Source organism: Glarea lozoyensis (genome assembly GCF_000409485.1).
Source record: "Glarea lozoyensis ATCC 20868 chromosome Unknown GLAREA6, whole genome shotgun sequence".
Taxonomy (NCBI): Eukaryota; Fungi; Ascomycota; class Leotiomycetes; order Helotiales; family Helotiaceae; genus Glarea; species Glarea lozoyensis.
Genome location: NW_007361001.1, coordinates 1,425,778 through 1,450,446, shown reverse-complemented (window position 1 = coordinate 1,450,446; position 24,669 = coordinate 1,425,778). Strand labels below are relative to the sequence as shown.

The following is a 24,669-nucleotide window of genomic DNA, read 5'->3' as shown; positions in this document are numbered from 1 at the left end:
GAGAGGAATAAAGTTGACAGGTTTCGGTTCTTAGGTATTGAATGAGATCTACCGAGGTCCAGAATGATGAAATGATCGCCATCTTTAATCCACACTTGGAGTAGCCAAGAATAAGGGACAAAGTATGGTAAATTGTGGTAAGTGGTAAGATGTAGTTGGCATGTGGTAACTTGCCTGACATGCTTCCTAGGTAATTTAATGAACTCTGGGACTGTACTGCTTATAAAACTCACCACATGCCAGTAGGAAACAAGCAGCCAATGCCGGTAGAGTAACAATTACAACATAAATTGACGTTGTATAACGGTACATTGCTGAGTGAGGCACCTGCTACCGTAACAGTTGTATATACCCATTCAACTCGTTATGTTTTAACACTTACCACATAAATTGTTGCGATCATTCAACATAGCATGGCCATAAAGGCTACTTCATGCCAAACATTTCCCAAGATCAGTCAGCCCAACAGCCTCAAATCACTCCTCAAATATAATGCCCAGACCATAACCGACGCCTTTCAGATGCAATATCAGATGTCCTTCCCATAAGAGTCGACCCAATCAATCCTCCCAGACAGCAGCCTTAGCCTTTTCTTTCTCCAATTCTGCCTTCGCAGCATCTGCCTTTTCCTTTTCTCGTCGCTTGGTCTCCTTCTCTCTCGCAGCCTTGTCATATGCCTTCTGCTCCTCCGTTCTTTTCGGGGCCCTAACTCCAAGCGCACCAGCAATCAGACGTTTCGCAACCGCATCCGTCTTCTCCGGTCTTCTACCATCGCTTCTAGCATTTCTTCCTTCTGTCCGCTCGCTGGCCCCGTCGGTGTATCCATATGGGTTCTCGAAGCCTTGATTTCGACTATGACTTGGGGAAATCGGGGTAGGAGGAGGCGCAGATGGATAATCGTTCGATTGCTGGGGAGAAAGTGGTCCTTCGGTATCAGAACCCGAGGTCTCAGCTTCTTCTTCCCAGGAATCTGCTGGTGCTGCTTTCTGTTTCTTCGCAAACGAGGAAGAAGACTTGGAAGGTGTCGGGTTGAGGGAGAGCTTCGTGAGAGTTGTCTCGAGGGCTAGTATTGACATTTAGTAATTAGATCAGCTTAATTTCGAACACTGAGTACCTTTAGGTTCTGCCATCCTCGTGATCTGGTACAGAAAAGAATGGGTGAGGAGGGAAAATACGTAAAAGCTGACAGCGAGTCAGTCACGAGCTCTCTGAAATCCAACAATCATTAGAGCTGCAGAGTGAATACTTGCACTTACATAGGTTCCGTCCGGCCGGCAGAAAGAAGTCTTTTTCGCTTCTCTTGGAAAGGTAAATTAGTATTCGCGTTTCTTTGAGAGGAAATGAAAAGAAGGAAGGGAAACTGGGATATGCAGAGACAAATTCGGCACTGCTATAACAATCATGCAGCATGACCTCCGTCTTATGCCTCGTCCTAAGGGTGGATTGCGGAGTGCATGTGGGGTATACGCGTGGCGATTGGCTAGGCTAACTGATGCTGTGAGCTACTCCCGTTTGTCCAGCCCAGTGTCGCTCCAATCGCCGAAGATGGTGATATTGTGCTTTGAAAGTTGTATTTTTTTATAGCAATTTAGCGATTTAGAGATTTGTGTTGAAGAATGACTTTTGTGACTTTCACTCCATTACTTTGGACGAGTTCTTTCAGATCGCATACTCATGATGCGGATAGCAAATATTGCTCGAGGTTTACCAGCCTTCTGGGCCAAGCTTTAGAGCTTTAGGCAATACTTTTCATGATATTGACTCCTTAACTCCTATGGAAGGGTAACCTGCTGTATAAAATCCTCAAATATTGCAAGATCGCGACGGACATGAAAGGTAGTCTCGAACACAACCTTTAGGAACGAGTCCACCCCGCACGCCCGAGTAATACCCTGCAATAAACCCAACCCCCCATATCCATTGATGTGCATAGCTACAAGCCATGAAAGTTCCGTTTCACCAAATCTAGGTCCCATGCGCACGTTTCACGTTTCGTCGTAGTTGAAGGAGGGTTTAGTTGGCGCCACCGATCTGTTCTTGATGAACTTCAAGAGTGTCACCGTCTTGCATATCAAGCTTCATGTCATGGTCAGCCTCGCTTCCAATAATACAATCCGATACGAGTTGTGCAATGAGAGGCAGGAGGGGCAGGGCCATGAAAATGGGTGAAAAGAGACCTCAAAGTATGACTTACGGTTTCCGGACTATCGGTGGGTGCGACACGGCTACCATCAAACAGAAAACGAACAGATGATGGTGCTTTACCTTGCCTGTCGCAGAAGGCATCCATCAATTTCTTCAGGGCCGTTGTTCTCTTAATCTTGAAGAATACCTCGTTGTTGTTGTCGGTGACTTTGATATTGAGATGCTCGGACTGTCCAGTGCCTTCTGGCTTCTCTTGCGCTCCAGGGCTTCCGTTCTCATCGTTACCGGACATCTTGCGTGGCGGCGAAAGTAGTTTTGATAACGAGGCTTCGTGATGTTGCCTATCTCGTTTGTAAGAAAGTTGCCGTAGAGAAATGGTAAGGAGCCTTGTGGACTTACCTGAAGGTTCTTTTTCGTTACTGGAGAAATGCGATCTGTCGAACTCGGACTTCAAAGGTGTTATCACGAAGTGTGGTGTTGGGTGCGGTCTCAAAGTGTGTGGAAAGATGTGGATGGTGGGGTGGAGGGAGTAGAATTCACGCGCTGACTTGGGCTTGGGAATTTGGCGTTGGATGGCGCTAGCGAATGAGCGGAGCCTTCTGGAAGCGTCATGCTTCGGAGGTGACACCAACAGTCTTCAGCTTTGGCGATTGCCACTCGGTGTTGATGTATACCGGCTACACGTTTGAGGAATTCATCAGAAAGTGCCAATTTAAGGGCTCTTATTAAACTACATTTGGCAAAGCATTGACTCGGAAGGGTCAGTTGACGATGGTACTCCGAACCACATCCACTGCATAGCAAAATCCTGACGTTGGTTCCTTTAGACTGCCCAAGACGAATCTGGCGTATGCCACTCAAAAGCGGTACGTTTTGTCACTTACACTTACGCCGCATGTTGCAAACTAACTGAACTTCAGTGTGCAATTCAAGGTCTGCCAATCACATCTCACAGCGCATAGGATTGCACGACGATGTGCAACTCCAAGCTTCAATGGATGATGTGTAAAACCAACTTTCTAATGACCTGTAGACTGTCTCGCGAAAAATTCTTACAATGAAGCCAAATGTCAGTCCCAGGTGGATGCTTTGTATGAGTGTTGCAATTCATTTTACGAGCGCAATGGAGACGAGGCGAAAAATGTAAATTGCCCACAAGCAAGCCTATTGAGGTTGAAGATGAAGCAGAGGGCGGAAGAATCGTCGAAAAAGAAATAGACAGGGTCTTGGTACTGATATTGTATATACCTGCTGCTGGCTAGAACGGGTTGCATCACTCCCAAATTTACGAATTGAGCAATGCTTTCATGCTTCGTGCGTAGTGTAGTGTATGGTGTCGGCGTGGAGACGATCGGGTCGATAGTAGTTTTTATGACTGAAATGTGACACTCCAAGTTTATTGTCCGCCATCATTCCAAAAGGTCCGAGAACGTTAAACAAGAAGAGTCGAGTTGCTCTTGGCGATCATGAGCGCGCAGTGAAGCATTGATGGCTGCGTGCGAGACTCTAATTAGAAGGCCGTATTCAATATTTTTCAAAAGAAGTTTCGAAGAGGAGATTTGCACAAATACTCGGACAATCGCGGCTACGCGCTAAGAATCTCGCTAGCGTTCGGCGCGTAGCGTGTACCTTGCGCTTCGAAGCTTTATTTACTGGATGGAGCCTCATCGCAAGCAGTGACAGAGATAAACGCAACGCGCTTGCAACCGCATAGAGGGTTTTCGGTATACACGACAGCAACTTAATCATGGCGCCCATGACAAGGAGTGGGCGCGCAAGCTCAATCCCTCTTGCAATGTCAGAAGGTTTACGGCCTCCTAAAGAGGTAAGCTTTCGCATTCCGCGTCTTCTGAATCTACTAATTTTCATGTTCTGTAGCAGTATCGCGAAGCAAGCTGGCAATACGTTGACGCAGGTATCCGAATTTTTGGTCTCTTACGCCTACTGACGTTTGGTTTAGCGACTGGACTCAACACGAGAAGTCTCCGTGGATCCAGCATCGTCCTATGGTGAAGATGCGATGATGTCTGGCGAAGAAGAAAATGGCTGTAGGGAAACCCAACTCATCGTGTAGTGTGCCCAACTGACAGGGATTCCAGATCATGGCAGGCAGCTCCAACTTCAAGGTTCAGAAGATCACGAAGACATATTACATCCCCTTCGCGAAGCTGCAAATCGAGTTGGTCGCGAGGTGGAGAAATTCGCTGAGGTCTTAGATGGTTATAATCCACTCCGTGTAACAGAGAAGGAAGAGAGGCATGCTCGAACTATCGAGCTTATTGATCAGTACCATGCAATTGCTAAAGAAACTCTGGGTCGACTGCGAGAACAGCACGCAGCAGATCATCGGAAGAAGAATGGCAAAGCTTGGAGAAAGAAGATGCGCGGTATCAAGATTACTCAAGAAACCGACGAGATAGATTCGGAGGAATCTGACGAAGAGGAGTTTTCCGAAAAGTTGGGACATACGACTGTAGATGACATGCAACGATGGGAGCAAGAAGCTCAAACTTGGGATTTACTCGCGCGACTTGTCCGACTACGGTATCTTCAACCCCAGACTGAAAAGCCCCAAGCAACTCCTGTCAACAAATACTCTACTGCGAAGGAACTTTGGGAAGACTTTCTTGCGACCGATGAACTTGCCATTGAGCGCAAAACCGTTCTTGATTGGCTCAAAGATGCTGCGGACGAATCTGGCGAAGATATCGATGAAATGGTTCAAGAACTGCAGCACAATGCTGACAGAGGGGATATGATAGCTCATGGGTGGCTACACACAAATCTGCAGATCAAGAACGTGAAGCGCCTAAAAGCTGCCAAAGAAACAATCGATCCAAGTTCAGGCGTAGCGTCAGCTCTTATGAACACTGCTGGAACAGAGTTGTTGGTCACGCAACTTGACCCCGACGCGGTCACGAGACAAGGCAGAGCCATACAACCTGAAGATCAATACTTTGAGCGCGCCGTGTGGTTGGGATGTTATGAAATGCTGCGTCGGGGACGAAGCCAGAGCGATGTTCGTGAATGGTGCGTCGAGCGGAGCCAGGTGTGGAGAGCTGTGAGCATGGCTGGACTTCCCGATGAGCAATTGGATGAGGAGAACGAGGAGGGCCTGGACCCAGAATCCTGGATTCTGTGGAGACGGATGTGTTACGCTTTGGCTCATAATGAAGTCACTGATGAGTACGAGTGTGCGGTTTATGGAATATTGAGTGGTGATAGTGGGAGTGTTGAGCCTGTCTGCCGCACTTTTGACGATTTCATCTTTGCACATTACAACGCCCTTCTACGAACGCAATTCGACCATTATCTTCAGAGAATCTTCCACGATAACTCCATTGCTGCTACTGTCGGTTCTTTTGGTATTTCTGATGCTGTGCAGAAGCATGGTGAGTCACACTCATCTGGAAAGAGACTTATTGAAATAGTGGGCAATGATCCGCGAACGAAAAAGGAAATGTCTCAACCAATGAAGATGCTTCAGGGAGTCTTGGTTGCGAATGATTTCCAGACATTCATCCATCAACAAGGTCTTGCACTGTCTAAGTTTGCAAACGCCAAGTCACGATCGAACCTCATTCCAGCTGAAACCATCGAGCCAGACAACGCTAATAAATATGTTGCTCTTGATGACCATGATAGTCTAAGAGTCTTCGCCCATGTACTCCTTGTTTTCATGAGCCTGGACGTCGATCTAGGGGGCATATGGACCCAAACTGCCGTGGAAAATGTTATTGTTGCGTATATCAGCTTTCTGAGATTCTCTGGCAAGGAGGAACTAATTCCTCTCTATTGTTCCCAACTTTCAGGGAACAGAAAATACGCGACTCTCAGTAGGAATCTCATCGATATTACAGATAGGGAGCAACGAGTCACGCAAATTCGCCTCATAAGGGAGCTCGGTCTAGACGTGCAACAATTTGTTCGAATGCAGGCACAATACTTGTTTCAAGATTTTTCAGATACCACCAGAGATTACCCCGCTACGCGAAGTTTCCAATTGCTTCGTACTGGGGACAATGGGCGTCGTGAGATTATTCCGGACTTCTTCGGTGACGAGACGGAAGATATCCCACGCCCTGATCTACTGCTTATCCGGAGTCTCGAATGGTACCTCCTTATCGACGGCCTCTGGAGTGAGACATTCGAGATTGGGACTATGCTTTACTTGCGGTTTTTCAGTATGCCTTCAAATCTACATTTCACACGTCAGCTAATCGATTTTAGAACATGGCCATCTACGTGCTGCGATGACATTACTTTTGAAAGTACACAGCAATGATGTCGTCATCCATAAAACACAAGCTCTGTTAGGTCGGCGCTACAATAAATTTGAGGATCTGGAAAACCAAAACGAAAATGATGAAGATTTGACCGAGATTCTGGACGGCTCGGCTGGTCAAATGAGGGAGCTGAAAGCATACATGGTGCGAGAGGCAAGGAATTACCGCGATTTTGAGGCTTTCGTTACCTCCCTTGATAGTATCGAGACTGCTAATAGCTTGTATACTTTGATGGATGAGTGAGTAGCCACTTGCCAGTCCCTTTTCATATGCGCTAATACGTTCTAGGACGCAGAGCTTCGCGGAAAAAAAGCACTTTAAAAGTGGCTTAGCCGACACCATGAAACAATGCCTATCAGTAATTCCCAAGCTCCTTGATGGATGGCTTCTTACGGCACCAAATGGTATGTACAATACTCGGCTCGCCAGTTTCCATCCATTGGGACCTTTCTAACTCGGTTTGAAATTTACAGATAATGATATGGCAGAGTTCACACTCCTCCGAGAGGCATATCTCCCGGAGACGATACTCGCATATATCAATGTCCTTGAGTTTGCAGGCAAAAAGCTCACGCGGGACTTTCTTCTTAGCTGCATGGATCTCTCCGCGGAGATTGCAAAGGAGGGATCAGATGTTCTAGTGCTCTTCGAGAAGACTGGCAGACTGCAAGAGCTTGTGGAAGCCTTCGCATCGGCGAGCAAGCAGCTGCTCATACTCTCTTCGGATAAGAAATCGGCGGGGTCGAGAAGCAAGAAACTGCGGAGCAAAGGATGGACGCACGATCTATGGAGTATCAAACCATGAAATAGCGGCGAAATCTTCTTTTCCAAGTATTGCGTGTATAAATAGGGGCCGCGACATGGGTCGCGCAGGTCGTGGGTCAGATATAAGTCACGTTATGGTTCTGGTCGATGGTTGGGCCGATGTATGCAAAGTCAGCCTATGGAAAGTAGAGATGACACACTTTGTACAATTAGCCATTGGCTCCAGTGCCGAGATTTTCGTGATACGCAGAGACGGGATTCATAGGGAGGGCATTGGATGGCTGACTTGCGCCACGTTAGAGCACTCCAATTCAACAGTAATTCGAGAGCGAGTCGTTCGTGAGATGTAATTGCACAATGGGTGTGATGCCAGGAAAGCCCGCTCAAACCTGTGGTATATTTCCTCTATTCATAAAGTCTCAAAGGTAGTGAAGAACGTAACTTTGACTTATTGATAGACGCCGCGGTGATCGAGCAACACCGCGAGACAGGATTCTGGCCGCCTCGATTGGGTGTCGAGGCGTTAAGCGGTGCGAATAAGCGGTGCGAGAAGGAAGCTGATTGCCCGCGTGCGGTCGCAAGACAACACCTCCCAGAAGCAACATCTGTGCCAAAAGATGGCGATGCCAACGAGCTCGCGACGTCGATGGTAGTTGCCGCAGAGCGCGCTTCTCTAGCGACGGGATCAGAGATTCAGATGTGTCTTTTGGCCAGTTTCTTTCCATCCAATTTGTCGAGATCGAGAACGCGCCAGAGCCCACGTCCCCGTCCACGACCACGCTTGTCCATACGCGACCATTGACGAGCACCATACTTCTAATTCTTGCTTCACATCCCGCCTGCATCACGACTTCACCAACTCACCGGCGATGGCGGCGCAGGCCTCTCGCCCTGCTTCTGGCCAGAATGTCGACCCTCGACCCGCGATTCTGCCTCCGCGGAATACCCCTCTGTCAGGAGGACTCGACGGGGTCAATTCCTCGTTGATCGGAGCCGGCCCGCTCGAGATGGTCGAGCTGTCATCGAAGTCAATTATCGAAGGCATTCTAGGCCCAAACAAAGATGGACGGGTAAGGAATCCTGTTCCCAGTAAACTGAAAGGAAAGACGGACACCAAGAAGGGCAATTTTGGCGTCATGCATATGGCTGGGGTCAAAAACCACGAGGTTCTGGGCAAAGATGCCGCTGCAGAGCGAGACGCTGCGGCCAGAAGGACCAGCGAGAATACCGCATCAAGGGCTAAGGCAGCGCAACAGGAGAAATATATACCACCGAAGAAACGAGGACTCGAGGCGACCTTGAATGAAGCTTCCCGAAACACGAATCGCGGTTCCCCTTTTGCCAGAGATGACAAGCGGCAGGCGAGGCCGCTGGCCCCAGACGAGACGAAATCCGAGCAAGCTCGATTATTGACGTTACTACGAAGTATCAATCCTGTTACAGTGGTCGACCAGATATGTAAAGCGGTGGCATACTTTGGTGGAATACCAGGAGCGCCTCCTCCAGAAGATGGCATTTTCCCTGAGAGCGCCAATACGAGAGAGACTGGCGCATTGTTCATAGGATGGCTAGCAGAGATATTTCCTAATGTGACGGCTCCTAGTCCAGAGATCATGAAAGCACCAGAAATGGGAAAGAAGAAGAGTCGGCCCTCAATAGGGCACCAAGTCTCCTCGTCTAATGCAGCAGCGCCAACACCTGATGAGGAACCAAACTCGAGAAACGGGTATGGATACGGCCCGGCTATCTCTGCGCCAGCCTGGGGGCTCCCAACAAACTTAGCGGAAGCAAATCCTCAAGCTCCGAATGTGCCTGATCGGCCGATGCAGACAGAGACCAATAACGGTGGACCAGAGAAGCAGCCAGATCAGCAATTTGCTCCCAATACACCTGTCCAACCGGGGGCGACGGAGGCACAGAATAACGCGGCGTCTGCGAGTAATAAACGAAGAGGGAGGGGACGGCCAAAAGGATCTACGAATAAGAAAATGAAAGGCGATGCTCAAGGTGACTACAACGGTGTGGCTACTGGAGATACAAATGGCGGGAACGCCTCGACAGAGGGCCAGGCGAATCAGGCGCAAGAAATGGCAGGTGCGGCATTGCACGCGTCTGGTCAAGATCAGAATCAAAGCGGATTTCATCCAGCAATAAATAACCAGGCCGCTCCCAAGAGTGCACAGCTTCAACAATTCCCAGACCAGTCATGGCAAAATCATCCCCAGAAGAATAACATGCAATCAGCAAATATGGTACCCGACGAGTTGAGTCCCGAAGAACGTGCAGTGCTCGAAGCATTCAGAGTTCATGGAACTGAAGGTATGAATGCTGTAAATCCTGTAGGTGCTTTACCCTCGCCAGTTGTGTCCACGAAAGGTCCAGCAGAAGGTGGCGTGAAACGGAAGAGGGTTCCTGCAAAACCAAAGGTCACTCCAATTCCACCACCAAAGCCTATCACTGGTTCAATGAGTTATGCAACACAAGCTAGCCCTCAGGTCCAACAACAGCAATTGCAAACTCAACCGCAGCAAGCTCCTCAGCAATTGAAGCAGATACCACAGCAGACTCAGCAAGTTCAATCGATGCAACAAGTGCAGCAGAGCCCTCTACAGACGGCGGAGAATGGTGCATTATCAAATGCTAATAACGAGCTTGTGATGAACATTGCTAAAGACTCTATGCAATGGGCATCCTCGGTAGATAATACTCCTAAACAAGCTTCTGCTGCTACAGCTCCTCCACCACCCAAAAGACAACGGCAACGTAAGCCTAAAGCACCAGCTGCTCCTGCTGTTGAGCCTCCGTCTCGGACTCAAACTGCTTCTGTTGTGAGCGTCCCAACGCCGAAAATACCCCCGAGCACGATACCGGACTCCCAAGGGACATCTTCACAGCAGAGTATACAACAAAGTGTACCAGTCACACGTCCTCCAGCGGAAGGTTTAGAGGCACACTACGAGAGGTTTGCAAGTTTGTCCCAACAACAGAATGGACGAAGCAATACCCCGACAGTATCTCAGCCGCAGCAGCAGCAACAGCAACACGTAAGGCAGCACTCTAAGACTACGACCCTCCCACCACAGCAGACCACACCTACAATACCCCAACAGATGCAACAGCAAAAATCCCAAGGGGTACAGCAGAATACTCAACGTAGTGATTCGAAAGTATCCCAGGATGCAACCACGAGGGCTCCATCGAACTACTATGGTCAACGTAGTCAAAGCACATCTTCATATAATCAGCAATATCCTTCCCACCAAACCTCACAGTTGTACAATACGCAATCTTCGTCGCCGCAGCTTAGTAACGCCAATAGTAACAATTATAGAACTAACAGCAGTCACACTCTGGCTAACAGCAGCCACACTCTGGCTAATAGCTCCCACACTCTGGCTAATAGCTCTCATACTCTGGCGCAGAACACAATGTCTCAAAATAGTATGGCAGCACAAGCCTCACCTCAATTCTCCGCTGCAGAGACATATAGAACTGCCAGCCCACATATTGCTCAGCCTTCACCCTCCTTTGCTCAGACAGAGTCGAATTATCGAACCACGAATGCGCACAATTTGGCACAACCTTCGCCTGCCTTTACGCAGGCTGAAAATCCGTACAGGACTCCAGCTACACATTCAATGGCACAGGGCACTTCCTCCTATTCAACCGCTAGATCACACGCTCAAGCTCCATCGACACATTACAATCAATTCTCTGATTCTTCTTACATGGATCTGCCAACTCTTGAATCGCTTGGTCATAGTGGAAGCGGAACCACCGCTTCCTTGGGAGGCTATGGACAAGGAATGAGTGTGGGCATGGGTGGTGGCAACAATACGACTAACAACCAATCTCGATCGACCGGTAGTACATCTGGACTTTACAGCACGGCGAATAGCACAGGTCTCAGTGGCTACGATACCAGCGCAGCAGATCTCTTAAGAGTATCTCGAGGGACTGGGGGTTCAGGCCACAACACACATTCTGCATATGGACGATCGGGTGGTAGTCTCGGAAACGCATTTGATACCGAGCACGAGATGAGGGAGCAGTTACTTCGGGGCATGGGTCGACGATGAGAGCGTTTTGTTTAAAACTGATACCCCTTTCTTCCATGGTTCGAAATTTCTCCATGATATAATTGTTTTTTGTTGGATGGGGAGTTCCAAGCAAGCGAAGTTTTTCTCCAAAGATTCGTTAAGAGTATATTTGAATTCCATACAGCGTCGGGGAAAATTGGGGAATTGTAGTTGCATTGGAGCTGAGTTTCGGTAATTATAGTCTCCAGGCTTTTTCTGAGGGTCTTGGAGATGCGGGACATGGAATGGCGTTTTGTTCGGATCTTATCTTTTACTCTCTCTGTTTCGATTTTCTTTGCGGGGAGTTCGTAGGGGTGTTTAAATGATGGGAGATTCAACGTGAGGATATTTGGATGAGAAGGGGGGCATATGGATATAGTGATGGGGAGGGGGAGTGGGGGGATAGTTGTGGATTTAGGTATAGATTCGTGTGGGGCTATGGGGGTTCTGTACTTAAGTAGTTCAAGTACGTGTATCTGGAATGGAATGGTGGATTCGATTGAGTGTAATTACGTTTTAGGTGAAGTGTGAAATGTATTGGTGAGAGTAAGCCGCCTACTCGACGATGAAAAGTGAAAATAATCGGCGACATATCAGACCTTCGCTAGACTAGTAAAGTAGTCACGTTTCTCATGCTCAGTATAGTCTCGAATACAACGACGCGGTATCACTAACTGCAAGTCCATCTTAGTACTACTAGACCAGATTGCGATTTTGCGCTGTACCACCCTGTTAGTAATCCTGGCAAATGTGTCTGTAGTGAGGAGATGAGGTGGAGGATAGTGATGATATAATGGGGAAATTAGTATCTGCCTGCGGATGTAATATATATGTACGTTTTATACGTTTAAGTCACTAAAACTATTCTTATTGCACGTAACCATTAATATCTTCATTATCATATATCGCAAGCAAGACACTTAATCCGCACCTTTCAATACTTGGGTGTGGTACATTCCTCATATCCCTGAAATACCCAAGTCCTTTTTCAAGCTCATCTACATCGCGACGAGTTAGATTTCTGGTGATTGTACCTGTCCCTGGATGAAGTTCTCATAGGAGGTTGGGTTGCAGTCGAAGGGAACAAGTGCCATAGAGTGGGGACGACTAGGCAAGTGGTAAGAATTCATGAGGGGATTCCTATTATAAAACAACCAACTATGTTCATTCATCCCTCACTTCCCGAGATTCAAAGGTACATACCTACTTCCATTCTAACTAGAACATCCAGATTTAATTTCATGTTTCCAATATCAGAGAAAATAAAATTTCACCATCATCCTCTTCTCTAAATCTTCCACCTCCCCCCCCCCCCCGCCCCCCATCAAATATCCCACAATATCCCACCTACCTTTCCGAACAAAACACAAAGTTACAAACACCCCATCACCCTCAAACCATTCCTCCATTTCGACCTAGAACCCAACTCTCAACCATCACCTACCCACATCCAAATAGTCAATCCTCAAGTGGGTCCTACTCTCCTTCGCCCTGCTCACTATTACGCGCGTCGACTACTCCATACATCCACCGTTCTCACTCTTTTCCTTGCTAAACTTTGGCTTCTCTCACCTACCATACCAACTGCCGCGGCTAGAAATATTTACATTCCTCTTCCTCGTCAAGTCTTTCATCTTACTACAAACTCGTCATCAAGATCCCAATGAGATGAGAAAGAAATTTGCATGTCGAGCCGGCAGGTAGTTGTCATGCCCCACTTTTCATTCCCTCTATTCACGAAATCGACCTTGTCAATTCCAACCATATAACACAGTCACAGCTCCAAACACGTAAGCAAGTATAGTCAAAATAATATAATCTTTTTTATTCACCCCCTAACTACATTCTCCCCTCTCACCTCCCTCCCCCCACCACAACCACCCTTATCTCACAAAAAAACACACACACAAAATATATTCCCCACCATATATAAAAAACTCCATGAATCATTTCCATCTCTTGGAAAGAAAAAAACAAATCCCATCCTTGTTGTCAATAAGATCAAAGAGAGAATTTCCCCATCTATAAGCCCACCGGGCCCCCCAAAAAATCCCTAAACAAAGGCGCAATGATTTCCCCAGGCTCGATAAAATGCTGCAAGAATATCGATTTCAAAACGTGAACAAATGAAAAAGTCAACAGCGGGAAAGGCCGATCCTATCCCACTTTGTATAATCCATCCTCCCAAACGCCCCGGAACCCCTTATGTAGCAGTAGCACTGTTCTTCCATAATGTAAAAAAAATCTCTTTTTTTTGTCGAGATCGAACCCCCCTTCGTACAATACCTGCCGTGTGTGTGAGCGATAAATTAGGTTTAAACTGGGAAAGCACGTGTTGATATCCGCTCAGATAACGCCTGGAAATGCTGCATTCGTTCACAAAACATGCACCGTGGGAGGCTGATTCAATCAGAAACCCCTCCATCGCCGCCCATGCCTTCTTGCTGTAGTGCATCACCCTCGCGTGGTGGTGCTGGTGTAAATTCGTCAACCTCTGGTCCATCGGGGCCGATAAGCTCGAGTAGGACCATGTGGTTGCGTTTGATGTCCTGTGGTCTTGAGACGATCTTTCTCTGCAGTATTAAAGCCTCAGCCGTCAGCACCCAGATGTTCTTCAGATCTTGTTGATCTGGAAGGAGTTGGCGAAGTTGCTCTCGGGTCAAAGGACCCATGGGTGGACCAGCAGCAAGGCTGCTATGAAAGACGAGATTGTCTGTGGAATGCCGTCTACGAGCGGCGAGACATGCTGACTTCACACAAAACCATTCTTTACAAGTCTCTGACTCATGCCCGATCTTTTCGGAACTCGAGGTATCCACGACAGGCTGCGTCTTCTTTCGTCCAAATGTAGCAAGTCGAGCCATCTTGGATTTGGGAGGTGGAGCTTCGACAGGAGTTTTAGTGATGTAACTATACCAAACGTCGACCGCCTCTCTTCGAATGTTATATCCCTTCTTCTCCCAGAATCTTTGAGCTTGGCGAAGGCCACCAACGAGCACTATAGAAGAGTAAACTTCATCGGCGGGCCGGTCTTTGAGATAACCTTTGATAGAACGCTCGATTCGTCCAGCGTAGGATGGGGGTCGTAATCGGCGAGATATTGATGAGAGGATTAAAGGAAATACTTGGTGTACTTTGAGCAATGTGTGGTCATCGTACATGGCCATGACCTGTGTCTCGATCGGATTCAATGTGAAGGCCTGCATTCGGAGTGGAACGCCACCGTATGTCAGGTGCTTGACATGTAGATCTCGATACGTTTCAAAGAAATGGAAAAGGGCGAAGACGAGAGGTGTCAAGCGTTTACACATCCGTTGACTCTGTGGTTCGAACTCGAGTCGGGCAGCTTCCGTTGTCCGTGAAAATAACTCCTTGGTGGCTTGTTGAGTTATCATGGTTGACAACTTCAACGCTACCTGTAGGCGGTGCCATATCCCGCAAAGATAATGGAGGTTAATAAATTGAGGGTCTGGGACTGGGTACAGTTTCAAGGTGTACTTGGGCAGACTGTTAGCGATGTGATATCGCGCAATTGGAGACTCATTGAGAGTCACTAGCGCGTGAAACGTTTTTGAGACTAAACGAAGGTTAAGGACTGCATGTATCGGAAGCGGTGCGATGATTTGGGCTTGAAGTTCAGCAGGAAGCGTCAGGAAGAGTTCACTGAGGTTTAAACTTGCCGGAAAGATTAGCTAGGCAGTATATATATATACTCAAACAAACGTACCTGGTTGCAGCAGTGGGATCAGCGGCCAAGATCGCTTGTTGATGCTCACCCACGGATATGGGTTTCTGTGTGACGCTGATTTTCGATCGCAATGCCCCCAGTCCCCCACCAAGAATAGGACGGCGTTGAGTCCGCAATGGGGTCAGGTCGTGTCCTAGCGATCTCTTCTTCTGATCGCTCGGTCGGAGAGCAGGAGCAGCATTGTCGGATTCCGCACTTCGTTGTCGACGAAGGGGGAGAGTGAAAGTGGGTGCTCGTAGGGCCGCAGGTAGTTCAGGAACATTCGTCGTCGACGATGCCGTCGCCGCCGCAGGCTCTGCCTGACCATCTAACTGTCTTAATTTACTAAAGTATCGCTCCGAGGCGAACTCGGTGATGTGGAGAGGGTCCATGGTTTCTGCGCGAGGCCCTTATGCCCTTCGGTCACAGAAAGGAAATAGTTCGAGGATCATCAAGCATATCAAGTCGCGAAGGACGACGCGCTCCACGAAAGGATGGTCTGGCAGGCTTCAATGGCACTCAAGGTAACGTTTACGTCTGGAGTCGAGGTCGTCGCACGATCTGCGCTCACGCAAGCATTGTGGTGTTGAGGAGGACGAATTGGGTAGGTGAGGACTCGACGTATTGGAGGGCCGCGGTAGCAAGCGTGGCTAAAGAGGTGAGCGAGTGAGGTTCACTTCGGTGGAGTGAGAACGAGAGAAAGGCCGTCGGAGGAGGAGAGGGTAAAGAGCGTGACTTCCGGGTGTTTCGAGGTTCGTGTTTCTTTGAGGTTGTGAGATGGTGGTGGTGGTGGTGGTGCTGGTGGTGGTGCTGGTGGGAGACTGGCCGGGACACAAGAGATATCGGGATGGGACAGGTGGGTTTCCGTCACGATTTCTACGGGATCGTGGTTCGCATGTTCTGTCTCGATATCGATCTTGAGTTGGAGAGGAGGGGAGAGAATGGTCGTGGGGGTCTCTCAATCGATATGGAGGAGGAGTTGGTCGTGGGCGGAAGAAATTCGTGCCTGGTAGGTTAGTCGCGGGTAGAGTTGTGCAGGTTGAGGTTGAAAATGTGGTGGTAGGCGGTGGTAGAAGCGAGTTGGGCGGCGGTCGCTGGTACTTGCTTGCTGCAACGCTGCGTCTGAGACAAAGCAGTGGAGGTCTGGAGACTGGAGTCGAGAACGACGGTGGTGTCCTCGGCGCCGCAGGGTGGGAGAGTGAGCCTGGAGGTGGAGTCGTGGAGTCGGCCCGCCCGCCCTGATTCGCTTCGGCCTTATTCCAGTGTGGGGAACTGGCGGCCGGATAGTGCAGCAGCAGCCAGTGGTGGAGGGTGAGAGGGAGTGAGTGGGAGAGGAAGAGGACTCAGAGGAGTGAGAAAGGGATGGAGAACTAGACACAATTATTCGCCGTAGAAGACCCAACGGAGAAATTGAGGATACTGATAGGAAGATAATTGGGACTACGTGTAGTTTTATTCCAAGTAGATTATAAAATTCATGATAATCGACATTCTATCACAGAATCACAGATAGGAAGATACCGAGCAATTAGGGATATCCCCTTCTTTACCTCTCGTACCACGTCCTTGAGGCTTGATCCCGACTGAATATCTGTCGCTCCTCTTCATTAAGGGTCCCAGCTCCCCGGTGGCGACGAGAGATAAACTCAAGTGTCCTGAGCATTCCAACTTCCACTCCCTTCGTACTTCGTAGTACGTGTGCGGCGCAAACAAAAACGCAAGCAATTCTTCCTCATATCTCTCCTCGCCTCAACTACCGTCTCTCTCCGGCCAAATACTGACTGACTGACCGACTGACCGACTGACCGTGTACGGCTCCATACCTCGTCGCTTTCGATCCGGCGGGCTTGCACCAAGAGTCCAAACTCCCCAATTCTGCACTCCTGCACTCCTCAACCTTGCATCGCTGCGTCAGTCTCAGTGAGCTGCGTACCCGTACATACCGCTTTCTCCTTCTCATGTACTCCCCAGGGCCAGAGGGGGTGGGAGCAGACCGGTAAAATACAACACTCATCCGTCTCATATGGCAGAAACGACCCGGATGCTGGGTAAATGCTTAACACTGCAAACAAGACCATCGAGTGGATCTTCAGACCTGACCAACTTAACATAATATCGCCGAGTGTCCATGATTAGACCACAACCAATATCACCACAGAATTGGACGCTTTCAACCTGGGAGGATACGCAAAGCAGACGCACGAGAAGAATGCGAAACTCCTGACTTGGGAGAGCGTTTGGAACTGCCGGAAGACGTAGCTATCAAGTCACTTCAGACTGACCGGCGGTATCACACTGCCAGTTCTAGGCTTCTTTCACTGGGTCCTCTACTGTAGGTTAAGGTAGTTTGCACGTTGTGGGGAGTAAGTACATCATTTCTGTGGAGTTCTGGAGAGAACAGATCATCGAATCCGGGGATGAAGGGGAGTGAGATATGGCGATGAAGCAGCCTGGAAGCTGGTGAAATTTGCAACACTCCCGAGTTTGCTCTTCGAACAAGTAGCGAGTCGCACATTCGATGGTACAAACACCCTATACTTCACACGAAGATACAACCAACATAGCTAGTGACTCCGGTCCAGGTTTGTACAGGAAAAAGTAAGACTTACCAGCCAACTGCTCACCACACACCCTCAGTACAGACCAGGCTCTTCAAGCAGATGTAGGTCATATAAAATGACGCGCCATTGGATAGTCCGTCGATGTTTTGCCTGCCTGTACCTGTGCCTGTGCATGTATAAACATTTGCATTCCCTTCTTGCTGTGCGGTGCTGTACTTTAGTCATTTGACGGCGGAGTACAAGAGCGTTCAGAGAAACAAGTCGATCTACTCATACAACATCAGATGAGGAGTTGAAGCCACCATCGTTCATCCACGTCAAAGAATGACTTAAACAGACGGAGTACTATTGTGTTGTGGGCAGTCGTGTAGCCTGTGTAGAACCCCCACCTAGTATCGAGTACATCCACCGCGCTTGAAGCCCAACCCCACAGCAGAATGCGGAGGGAGATTACAGCGTGGACTCTGGGGTCGTGATGCCATTGCCAGTGGTGTTGCTGCAAGACGAAAAAAGCTGGAGCTGTTGCGGCGCCGTGCTTGAGCGATCAGCATATTGCGTGTGCTACCTCCAGGTCCTTCCAAGCACTGATACGCAGAGAGCCGTCGACAGCTCGGATTCGACGCGAATTGTTTGGATGGTGCAACTACTACTGGTTGGCTGTTTGAGCTCCAACAGTCCCATGGATGTCTCTGGTGCTTTTTCGTTGAGGAAATCTGAGATCGTCGGCGGCAGAGTCGTAAACGACCGAAAGCAAACGTCCTGTCCGGACCCTTCTCGGCGCATTACTGCTTTAGGGCGGGACCCCAAGCCGCTTGATGATTGTGAAGCTTGAATTGGACGACTAAGAAAGCCAAGAGTTGTGCAGCGGAAGGACGATCGAGGGCGAGGCCCGCGAGCCGCAAGTCTTGCCTTGGAGTTGAACAACGTGGAAAGTGTTGCGGATCGATGGAGGTGGAGCTGAGATGGAGTTGGATACTTTGGATTGGAGTATGAAATCAGAGGGATCCTCATTCGGGCCAGCAGTCAGCGAACAGCATCCACTGCGCTTGTGCGCCAGCAAAGAGCCACCGATAGGATAATTTAGTGACGGTATCTGATGGTGTTGGTGTGTTGCTGGTGAGGCTCAAATATGTTGTTTGCTGTTGATATTGCGAAATGCACGACGAGAGGCCTCGATCACCGCTGCAAGACGTGTCAAGTGGCACAAGATCGCGAACTGACGGCCTCTGCTGATGAGACCGAGTCAGTATTCTGGCTCTTGCTTGTGATGTTGACTCGGCCAGAGAATAGATCTGATATTGTTTTGGCGTTTTGGCGGGTTGCCACTATCGTCGCTATCTGGCTATCACGTGCTAACACAGAATTTGGAGCTGCAATCGGTCACGTGTTATCGCTTCTGTCTTGGTTCGAGACACTTCACGTTAACCTAGAATGCAATGCATCCGTCAAGCACTTATTCTCTGAGTACGTAGACGGCATGCTATAATTCATATTTGTCTAGCAATTATTCTTCTCGACTTCCCGACGCTTCGCTTTACTTTCTAAAGCTCACGGATAATACCCACTCACTAGTCTACAATCCGGTCTTCGCCTTGACGTTATTGCACTTGGTGGTCTCGTCACTCACCACTCCTCTCAATTCCCAGCCTCACATTCGGATTCTACGCCCATTGCGCACATCACTACCTCAATACAGATCCTCTTTGCGCTCTCACTACTTGCAGCAGACATGTCATCCTCGCCCGCATTTCCTTCTTACCAACCACATCGCCATTCACAATCTTACGCACCAAACGGTCCTCCTGCACCTCCACCCAAGCCGAACAGTCAAGAGGTCAGTCGTCGTAGTACACCGGCGGGTTCCCAACCCCTGCCTCCTCCCCCTCTGCCACCACAGCAGGCGAACTTCGGCACTTACGGACGCGGCCTTGAAGATCCCCAGTCCTCCTCGCAACAGGGCCGATTCAATACCGAAGTCACGAATATAGACCAAATACCGGATCCTGGCGACCAATGGCTGCCCAAGATTCTCGAGGATAAGTCGTAGGTTCCCTTCCGCTTCTGCTCTTTGGCTCTTGACTAAGTTCTCTCTAGTAAGCACGACCTCGCAGACGTCTTGGCAAAGCCTGATCTTCTTGCTGCGTTGGCTCACTCAACTTCCACTGCTCATCCATCCGTTGCTGCTGCTCAAGAACCCTTGCAAGCTGCTCTGGATGAGAACGTGGCTCTCGCATCACATCTGAACGAGCTAGAAGCACGTCTCTCCCACTTGAGGTCATCTACTCAAGCGCAGTTACTATCGACCCATGCCCTGGAACGACAATGGAAGCAAAAGCAATCAGAAATGGATCGTGCGCTAGCGCCCTTTGCCCCCATATCACTGTATCAGATGCTAAATCAAAGTGTCCAAGAGCAAGAGAATGTATGTCGGGCTCTAGAGGAGAGCTTTCTTGAAGGTGATGGCGGTACTGCTTCTGATAAAGAGGTCGTTGAATGGGTCAGAAGATACCGCGAAGCAAAGAAACTTTATTACTCACGTCAAGAACGGAAACAGAGATGGGATGAGGGTCGAGTTGGTGGTTGGCGATAAGCAACATGGATGTGAACTGTACCCATGAACAAACACACATCTGCGATGTACTTGAGCTTAGTGACCGTCATCATCCATTCGATCACGTCTCGCGGATGTACCGGGTCCGCTATCATTCACCCTCTCAGCTTATTAGGCGGCAACAATCAGAGTGCGAAGTTCATCACCACGCATACGTGGGGTTCATTCAAATGCACAAGACTCCTGGATTCTTGGTGTTCGCAATCGTACTGTATGTCTATTCGCAATTCCGCTGACCAGACAGACCAGCATGGGTCGAGTGGTCGTACTAAGAAAGCGTTCTATATCGCCACTCCTAAACTCGTTTGCGGGGAACTTCCGACGGTCATATGCAAGAGACAAAAACACAATCCTGAAACTTCGGGTTAACACCCTTCAGTGCGACACAGTGTTGCTGAATACGCTACATTGTGTGACGACAGTAGAATCTGTCTTTTGGTTCAACGTGAGAGATTTCTTGGCCCTGATGGCAATGCCTACTGATGTCTGCACCACAAAATGAACAAGAACTGTGTTCAAGGAGCATTGCTTCAAATTTTGCCTAAATGATTCTATCGTGTTCAACGAGCTGCACGCGACCGAGTTGGCCCGAGCTAGTCTCTCTATCTGTCGTTCTGCTTGCGTCGTTGACCAGGAGAAGAATATCTCAGATCATATTCACGAAATGAATACGAGATGTAGATCACATTCTATTGTATCCTCCAAGCAAGACGAGCTTTCATCCCAGAACAGGCAGTTTAGAAATGCTATAACACATACGAATCATCTCTCATATCACCGCAAGCAGACCCAAGGAAACCATTTACGTCGAGAAGAAACAAGGAACCTATAAGCTATTACATACATAGAGTACCTTAGTCGCTCATCTCTAGAAACTTAGGGTGGATGGGGTAGCGTGGTTGGTCGCACGACGGATTTTTCGGCACTTCCTGCGGGGAAGGCGTCCTCGGCGCTTTTTGGGGATGCGGGGTGCCGAATCTCTTATGCGCGTATCCCTGATGGGGTTGGGTTTAGGGAGGTTGATGGTGTGCATGGGAGGGGTTGGGAAAGGGATTTGTTTGTTTTGGTCTTTTGCTGAGGGCAGACTTTTGATTCTGTGATTGAAGTTGTCCGTTGACAGTTTGAAATGAAGCTACCTTTCGTTCACCACCTTTCTCCCTTGCCTAAATACGTGACGTTTGATACTTACTGGACTGGATCTACAAAATTACATATGCTCTTGCCCTTTTATAAGTACTTGACTAAAGCATTTTGTGTGTTTTATATAAGACACATGAAAGCTTACTAAATTATTTTAAATTTGGTTGGCAATGTGTATTGAGCAGTAAAAGAACGTCTATGGAAACTTATGATTCTACAACACATCACCTTCCAGCCACGAAATTTTCCCCCCTTACGAAGTACTATCAATCCGTTACGTAGTATAACTCGACGAACTTCCTATCTTCGTGGATAGCAGTAGTGAGTCGTTGTAATGGCACATCTTTCCAGCCAAGTCAGAGATAGCTTTAAATTCTATGACGTTAGGAATAGCTTGCGAAGATGTCAAACTAATCAGTTCTTTCTACTAGAAGATGGGATTTAATTATCCACTGTCAACCGTGGGTGAGATAGGTCTAGGAATAGTGGGTTATTTTGTGGTGTAGTATCTGGGTGGAAGTAATAGCCCTATTTGAAGAGTCTACAGACAGGAGAATGAGGGGTTGAAATTTGTTATGAGCGGGTATTGTAAGGATAGGAAGAAAGTGAGAAATCAGTAGATCACTGACTGACTATAGGAGGGTTGGGCCGCTTTTGGAGTTTTAACGGAAATGATCAACTTGAAGAAACATTTGCTGATGGTCCATTCTTTGTTGGTGGCTGTGAATTTTTAAATATAGATGAGGTTGAAGTTATTTCCTCTCATATATATGTACTTTGGGGTTTTCAACACCGCTAAGCGAGTTGTTGTGGAAATTCCAGCACTTCGTCATTACGGATTTGAGAGTGATATGGACAGTCTACGAAAGCGTGGTCTGGACTAAAATATTCCCTAATATCTAGACTGATCATTAGGAAATGTATACTCCCCGGCGAACATTGAGAATGAAGTGTCGTGTGCAGATTTCAGAGACTTGCTTTAACGAGCACTCTTTGGGGTGCAGAATGACGGTATGAAGACAGATTATTATGCGCATTGGTGCACCAGGAACATATAGAAATGGAAATAAGTGATTTCTAAATTGAAAGAGAGAGTCTGTGCCTCTGTAACATTGGATTTAGTTTTGGTGAAGATGGATAATGTAACTTTTGTTACGAGTTGAGGTACAAGCAGTTATAAATATCTGAGTTTGAATCATGAGAAAGTTCAAGATGTTTGTATATATCTGAGGGTTTTCAGGGTTTAGTAAATGGATCCAACAATCATGCAGTACAAACTGATTTCTCCTCGTCCAGTCGCTCTTCAAGTTTGACCACTCCAACTGGCATCCACATTGTGACTACATGTGTTGGAGCACATTCGAATAAACACACCATCTTCGCTCCTCCTATACCAAGTTGAAGAGACGTGGTTTATAAGGACTAGTGGCCATCTGCTATCTACCGCCCTCAATTAAATGGAATCGAAGAAGTAGACCTGTTTCTGGATGGCCTGAAGTTTTCTACTTAGCTGAAAATGATCTTAGCCGAGTCGGCAGATTGTTTGTTGATGCTTATATTGAAGTACCTGATTGATTGATGGAGCTTTGGGCTTCGAGTAAAGATCTTCACTGGAGGCAGTTTTGTAAACTTGATGTATTATGTCTTGGTCCCCCCAGCCGTTTCCTTTTGGGATGGTACCTTGTCTTCACTAACTGTTTTGCTACTGATACAAATATATATACCATACTGGTGTAGGTCGGTTACTAGGGCTTTTTAGTGAGCGAGATGATGTCCTCGTCGTTTTCACACAAGATTAATCAAAGACCTAATTGAGACTTAAATCATGGGGTAAGTGTCACTTACTGAGAATCGTTGTTGAATAGATTGATGTTGATAAGTGTCGATACAGAACGTATTCATGCGGCCAGTCGAACTCGTGCACATTAGCCACGTCTACTGCAACAGATGCTGTTGAATCATCGCACTGTATGATGGAAATGGAGATTGGATTTTACCGAAGATGAGAGTGGTTGAGTGACTGTTCAAGCTGGAACCAGAAAGCAGAATAGATAACAACGTATTCTGTCGATTGTTATTTGTACCAGTAAATAAGCAACGTCTGTTCATATATATAATGTAAATCTCTCGAAACTGAAAAAAGAGGTGCATATGGGTCAAAGGGGTCGACTCGTTGACTCGTCGCACCGATCGCACCTTCCATCTCGACCAAGATACCTCGCGACTTACGAACATTGCGAGCAGACTATGTCACCTTTTTGTATCAGATCCACACAATTTTGAAAAACCATACATTGTTAGGAACTTCAAAGTTATCGAATCGACTCGTTCCGATTCCACAGGACCGTTATAGATTAAACCACAAAGTCACTTATTCATTCCTGTTTTGACTCGACCCACATTCTGCAATCCATGATGGTCAGGTTATTCACGGTTTTCGGCTTCCTTGTCCTGGGATATACCTCTGTTGCGAAAGCAAAAGACCCTGTTACCAGGACATACTATCATCTTCAGGCGAAGGTAGTTGGTGCAGCTTCAGACAAAAGTGACGATATCAACACATTATTTGGTATTGTCCACCAAAATTGATGTTGTTGCAGAGACTTACCTAATCTACAGTCGGAACTCTCCAAAATACTCATTTTGCCAATCCTGTAGCACTCGTCAAGAAACCCGAAGAATGGTCATGGTTTGACGAAGACGACTCACGACAAATGTTCGCAGATCCCAGCTGGTTAGAATCTTTCTCCATGGAATTGAGATTGCCCGTGCAACTTCCTCTTGCTATTCAACTGTTAGTATTTGGAATAAAGCATGAAGGCAGAGTGGCTGCTGACTATTTCCAAGCATTGAATGGGGACCAGAACTTGCTTGGCATAAGGATGACTTCAACGTTACTGGGGGTAAATTGACTCACGATAATCCCATCTGGAGTAGCTGGCTTGGTACGTGATTATTTGAGTAAGAGACGAATTGCTGACGGCACAAAGCTTGTTTAGATACCAAGGTTTCTGAGCCAGCAATGTTGTACTGGTTGGCCAAGGACTCAGAGCTACCCGTCGGCGACGAAAAATCGAAATGCCACGTTGTTGATCTGATGGTTATGGAATCTCATGAAGAGACTCACGAGGAATGGTAATTGGCTTCCAATTGCTCCCATGGAGTGAGCAATACCGAAGTGTACCTACAACAGGAGGACGAAAAGGCCAAAGTGCACACCTTGTGAAGCGTCTGCACTCACGGCACGCTTCTACGACATGATATCAACAATACCAACAGCAGAATAGTGTTCAAAAACAAGCTTCTATGACAATTAGTTGGAAGTGAGGGGGATTATATATTATACTCGATGACT

General features: G+C 47.8%; 8 protein-coding genes across 8 annotated transcripts; 5 read left to right on the top strand and 3 right to left on the bottom strand.

Moving 5' to 3' along the window:
• Nucleotides 1-560: 560 nt before the first annotated feature.
• Nucleotides 561-1,130, bottom strand: GLAREA_02794 (uncharacterized protein; the record flags this gene model as incomplete). Its single annotated transcript, XM_008087879.1, has 2 exons — nucleotides 561-1,063; nucleotides 1,115-1,130. The coding sequence occupies 2 exons, from the start codon at nucleotides 1,128-1,130 to the stop codon at nucleotides 561-563; spliced, it is 519 nt and encodes a 172-aa protein (XP_008086070.1).
• An 883-nt stretch (nucleotides 1,131-2,013) lies between these two features.
• GLAREA_02793 (Ubiquitin-like protein) lies at nucleotides 2,014-2,437 on the bottom strand (the record flags this gene model as incomplete). Its single annotated transcript, XM_008087878.1, has 2 exons — nucleotides 2,014-2,076; nucleotides 2,195-2,437. 2 exons carry the CDS (start codon nucleotides 2,435-2,437, stop codon nucleotides 2,014-2,016), a joined length of 306 nt encoding a protein of 101 aa, XP_008086069.1.
• A 1,455-nt stretch (nucleotides 2,438-3,892) lies between these two features.
• GLAREA_02792 (uncharacterized protein) lies at nucleotides 3,893-7,236 on the top strand (the record flags this gene model as incomplete). The annotated part of the gene is made up of 6 exons (XM_008087877.1): nucleotides 3,893-3,970; nucleotides 4,106-4,193; nucleotides 4,245-6,329; nucleotides 6,376-6,670; nucleotides 6,720-6,835; nucleotides 6,905-7,236. 6 exons carry the CDS (start codon nucleotides 3,893-3,895, stop codon nucleotides 7,234-7,236), a joined length of 2,994 nt encoding a protein of 997 aa, XP_008086068.1.
• Nucleotides 7,237-8,065: 829 nt separating this feature from the next.
• On the top strand, nucleotides 8,066-11,275 carry GLAREA_02791 (uncharacterized protein; the record flags this gene model as incomplete). The annotated part of the gene is made up of 1 exon (XM_008087876.1): nucleotides 8,066-11,275. One exon carries the CDS (start codon nucleotides 8,066-8,068, stop codon nucleotides 11,273-11,275), a length of 3,210 nt encoding a protein of 1,069 aa, XP_008086067.1.
• A 2,405-nt stretch (nucleotides 11,276-13,680) lies between these two features.
• Nucleotides 13,681-15,394, bottom strand: GLAREA_02790 (uncharacterized protein; the record flags this gene model as incomplete). Its single annotated transcript, XM_008087875.1, has 2 exons — nucleotides 13,681-14,950; nucleotides 15,003-15,394. The coding sequence occupies 2 exons, from the start codon at nucleotides 15,392-15,394 to the stop codon at nucleotides 13,681-13,683; spliced, it is 1,662 nt and encodes a 553-aa protein (XP_008086066.1).
• A 455-nt stretch (nucleotides 15,395-15,849) lies between these two features.
• Nucleotides 15,850-16,244, top strand: GLAREA_02789 (uncharacterized protein; the record flags this gene model as incomplete). The annotated part of the gene is made up of 2 exons (XM_008087874.1): nucleotides 15,850-16,015; nucleotides 16,066-16,244. The coding sequence occupies 2 exons, from the start codon at nucleotides 15,850-15,852 to the stop codon at nucleotides 16,242-16,244; spliced, it is 345 nt and encodes a 114-aa protein (XP_008086065.1).
• A 2,448-nt stretch (nucleotides 16,245-18,692) lies between these two features.
• On the top strand, nucleotides 18,693-20,153 carry GLAREA_02788 (Endosomal sorting complex assembly; the record flags this gene model as incomplete). Its single annotated transcript, XM_008087873.1, has 3 exons — nucleotides 18,693-19,027; nucleotides 19,136-19,606; nucleotides 19,658-20,153. The coding sequence occupies 3 exons, from the start codon at nucleotides 18,693-18,695 to the stop codon at nucleotides 20,151-20,153; spliced, it is 1,302 nt and encodes a 433-aa protein (XP_008086064.1).
• A 3,573-nt stretch (nucleotides 20,154-23,726) lies between these two features.
• Nucleotides 23,727-24,453, top strand: GLAREA_02787 (uncharacterized protein; the record flags this gene model as incomplete). The annotated part of the gene is made up of 4 exons (XM_008087872.1): nucleotides 23,727-23,883; nucleotides 23,934-24,108; nucleotides 24,162-24,259; nucleotides 24,314-24,453. 4 exons carry the CDS (start codon nucleotides 23,727-23,729, stop codon nucleotides 24,451-24,453), a joined length of 570 nt encoding a protein of 189 aa, XP_008086063.1.
• Between the last annotated feature and the right edge of the window lie 216 nt (nucleotides 24,454-24,669).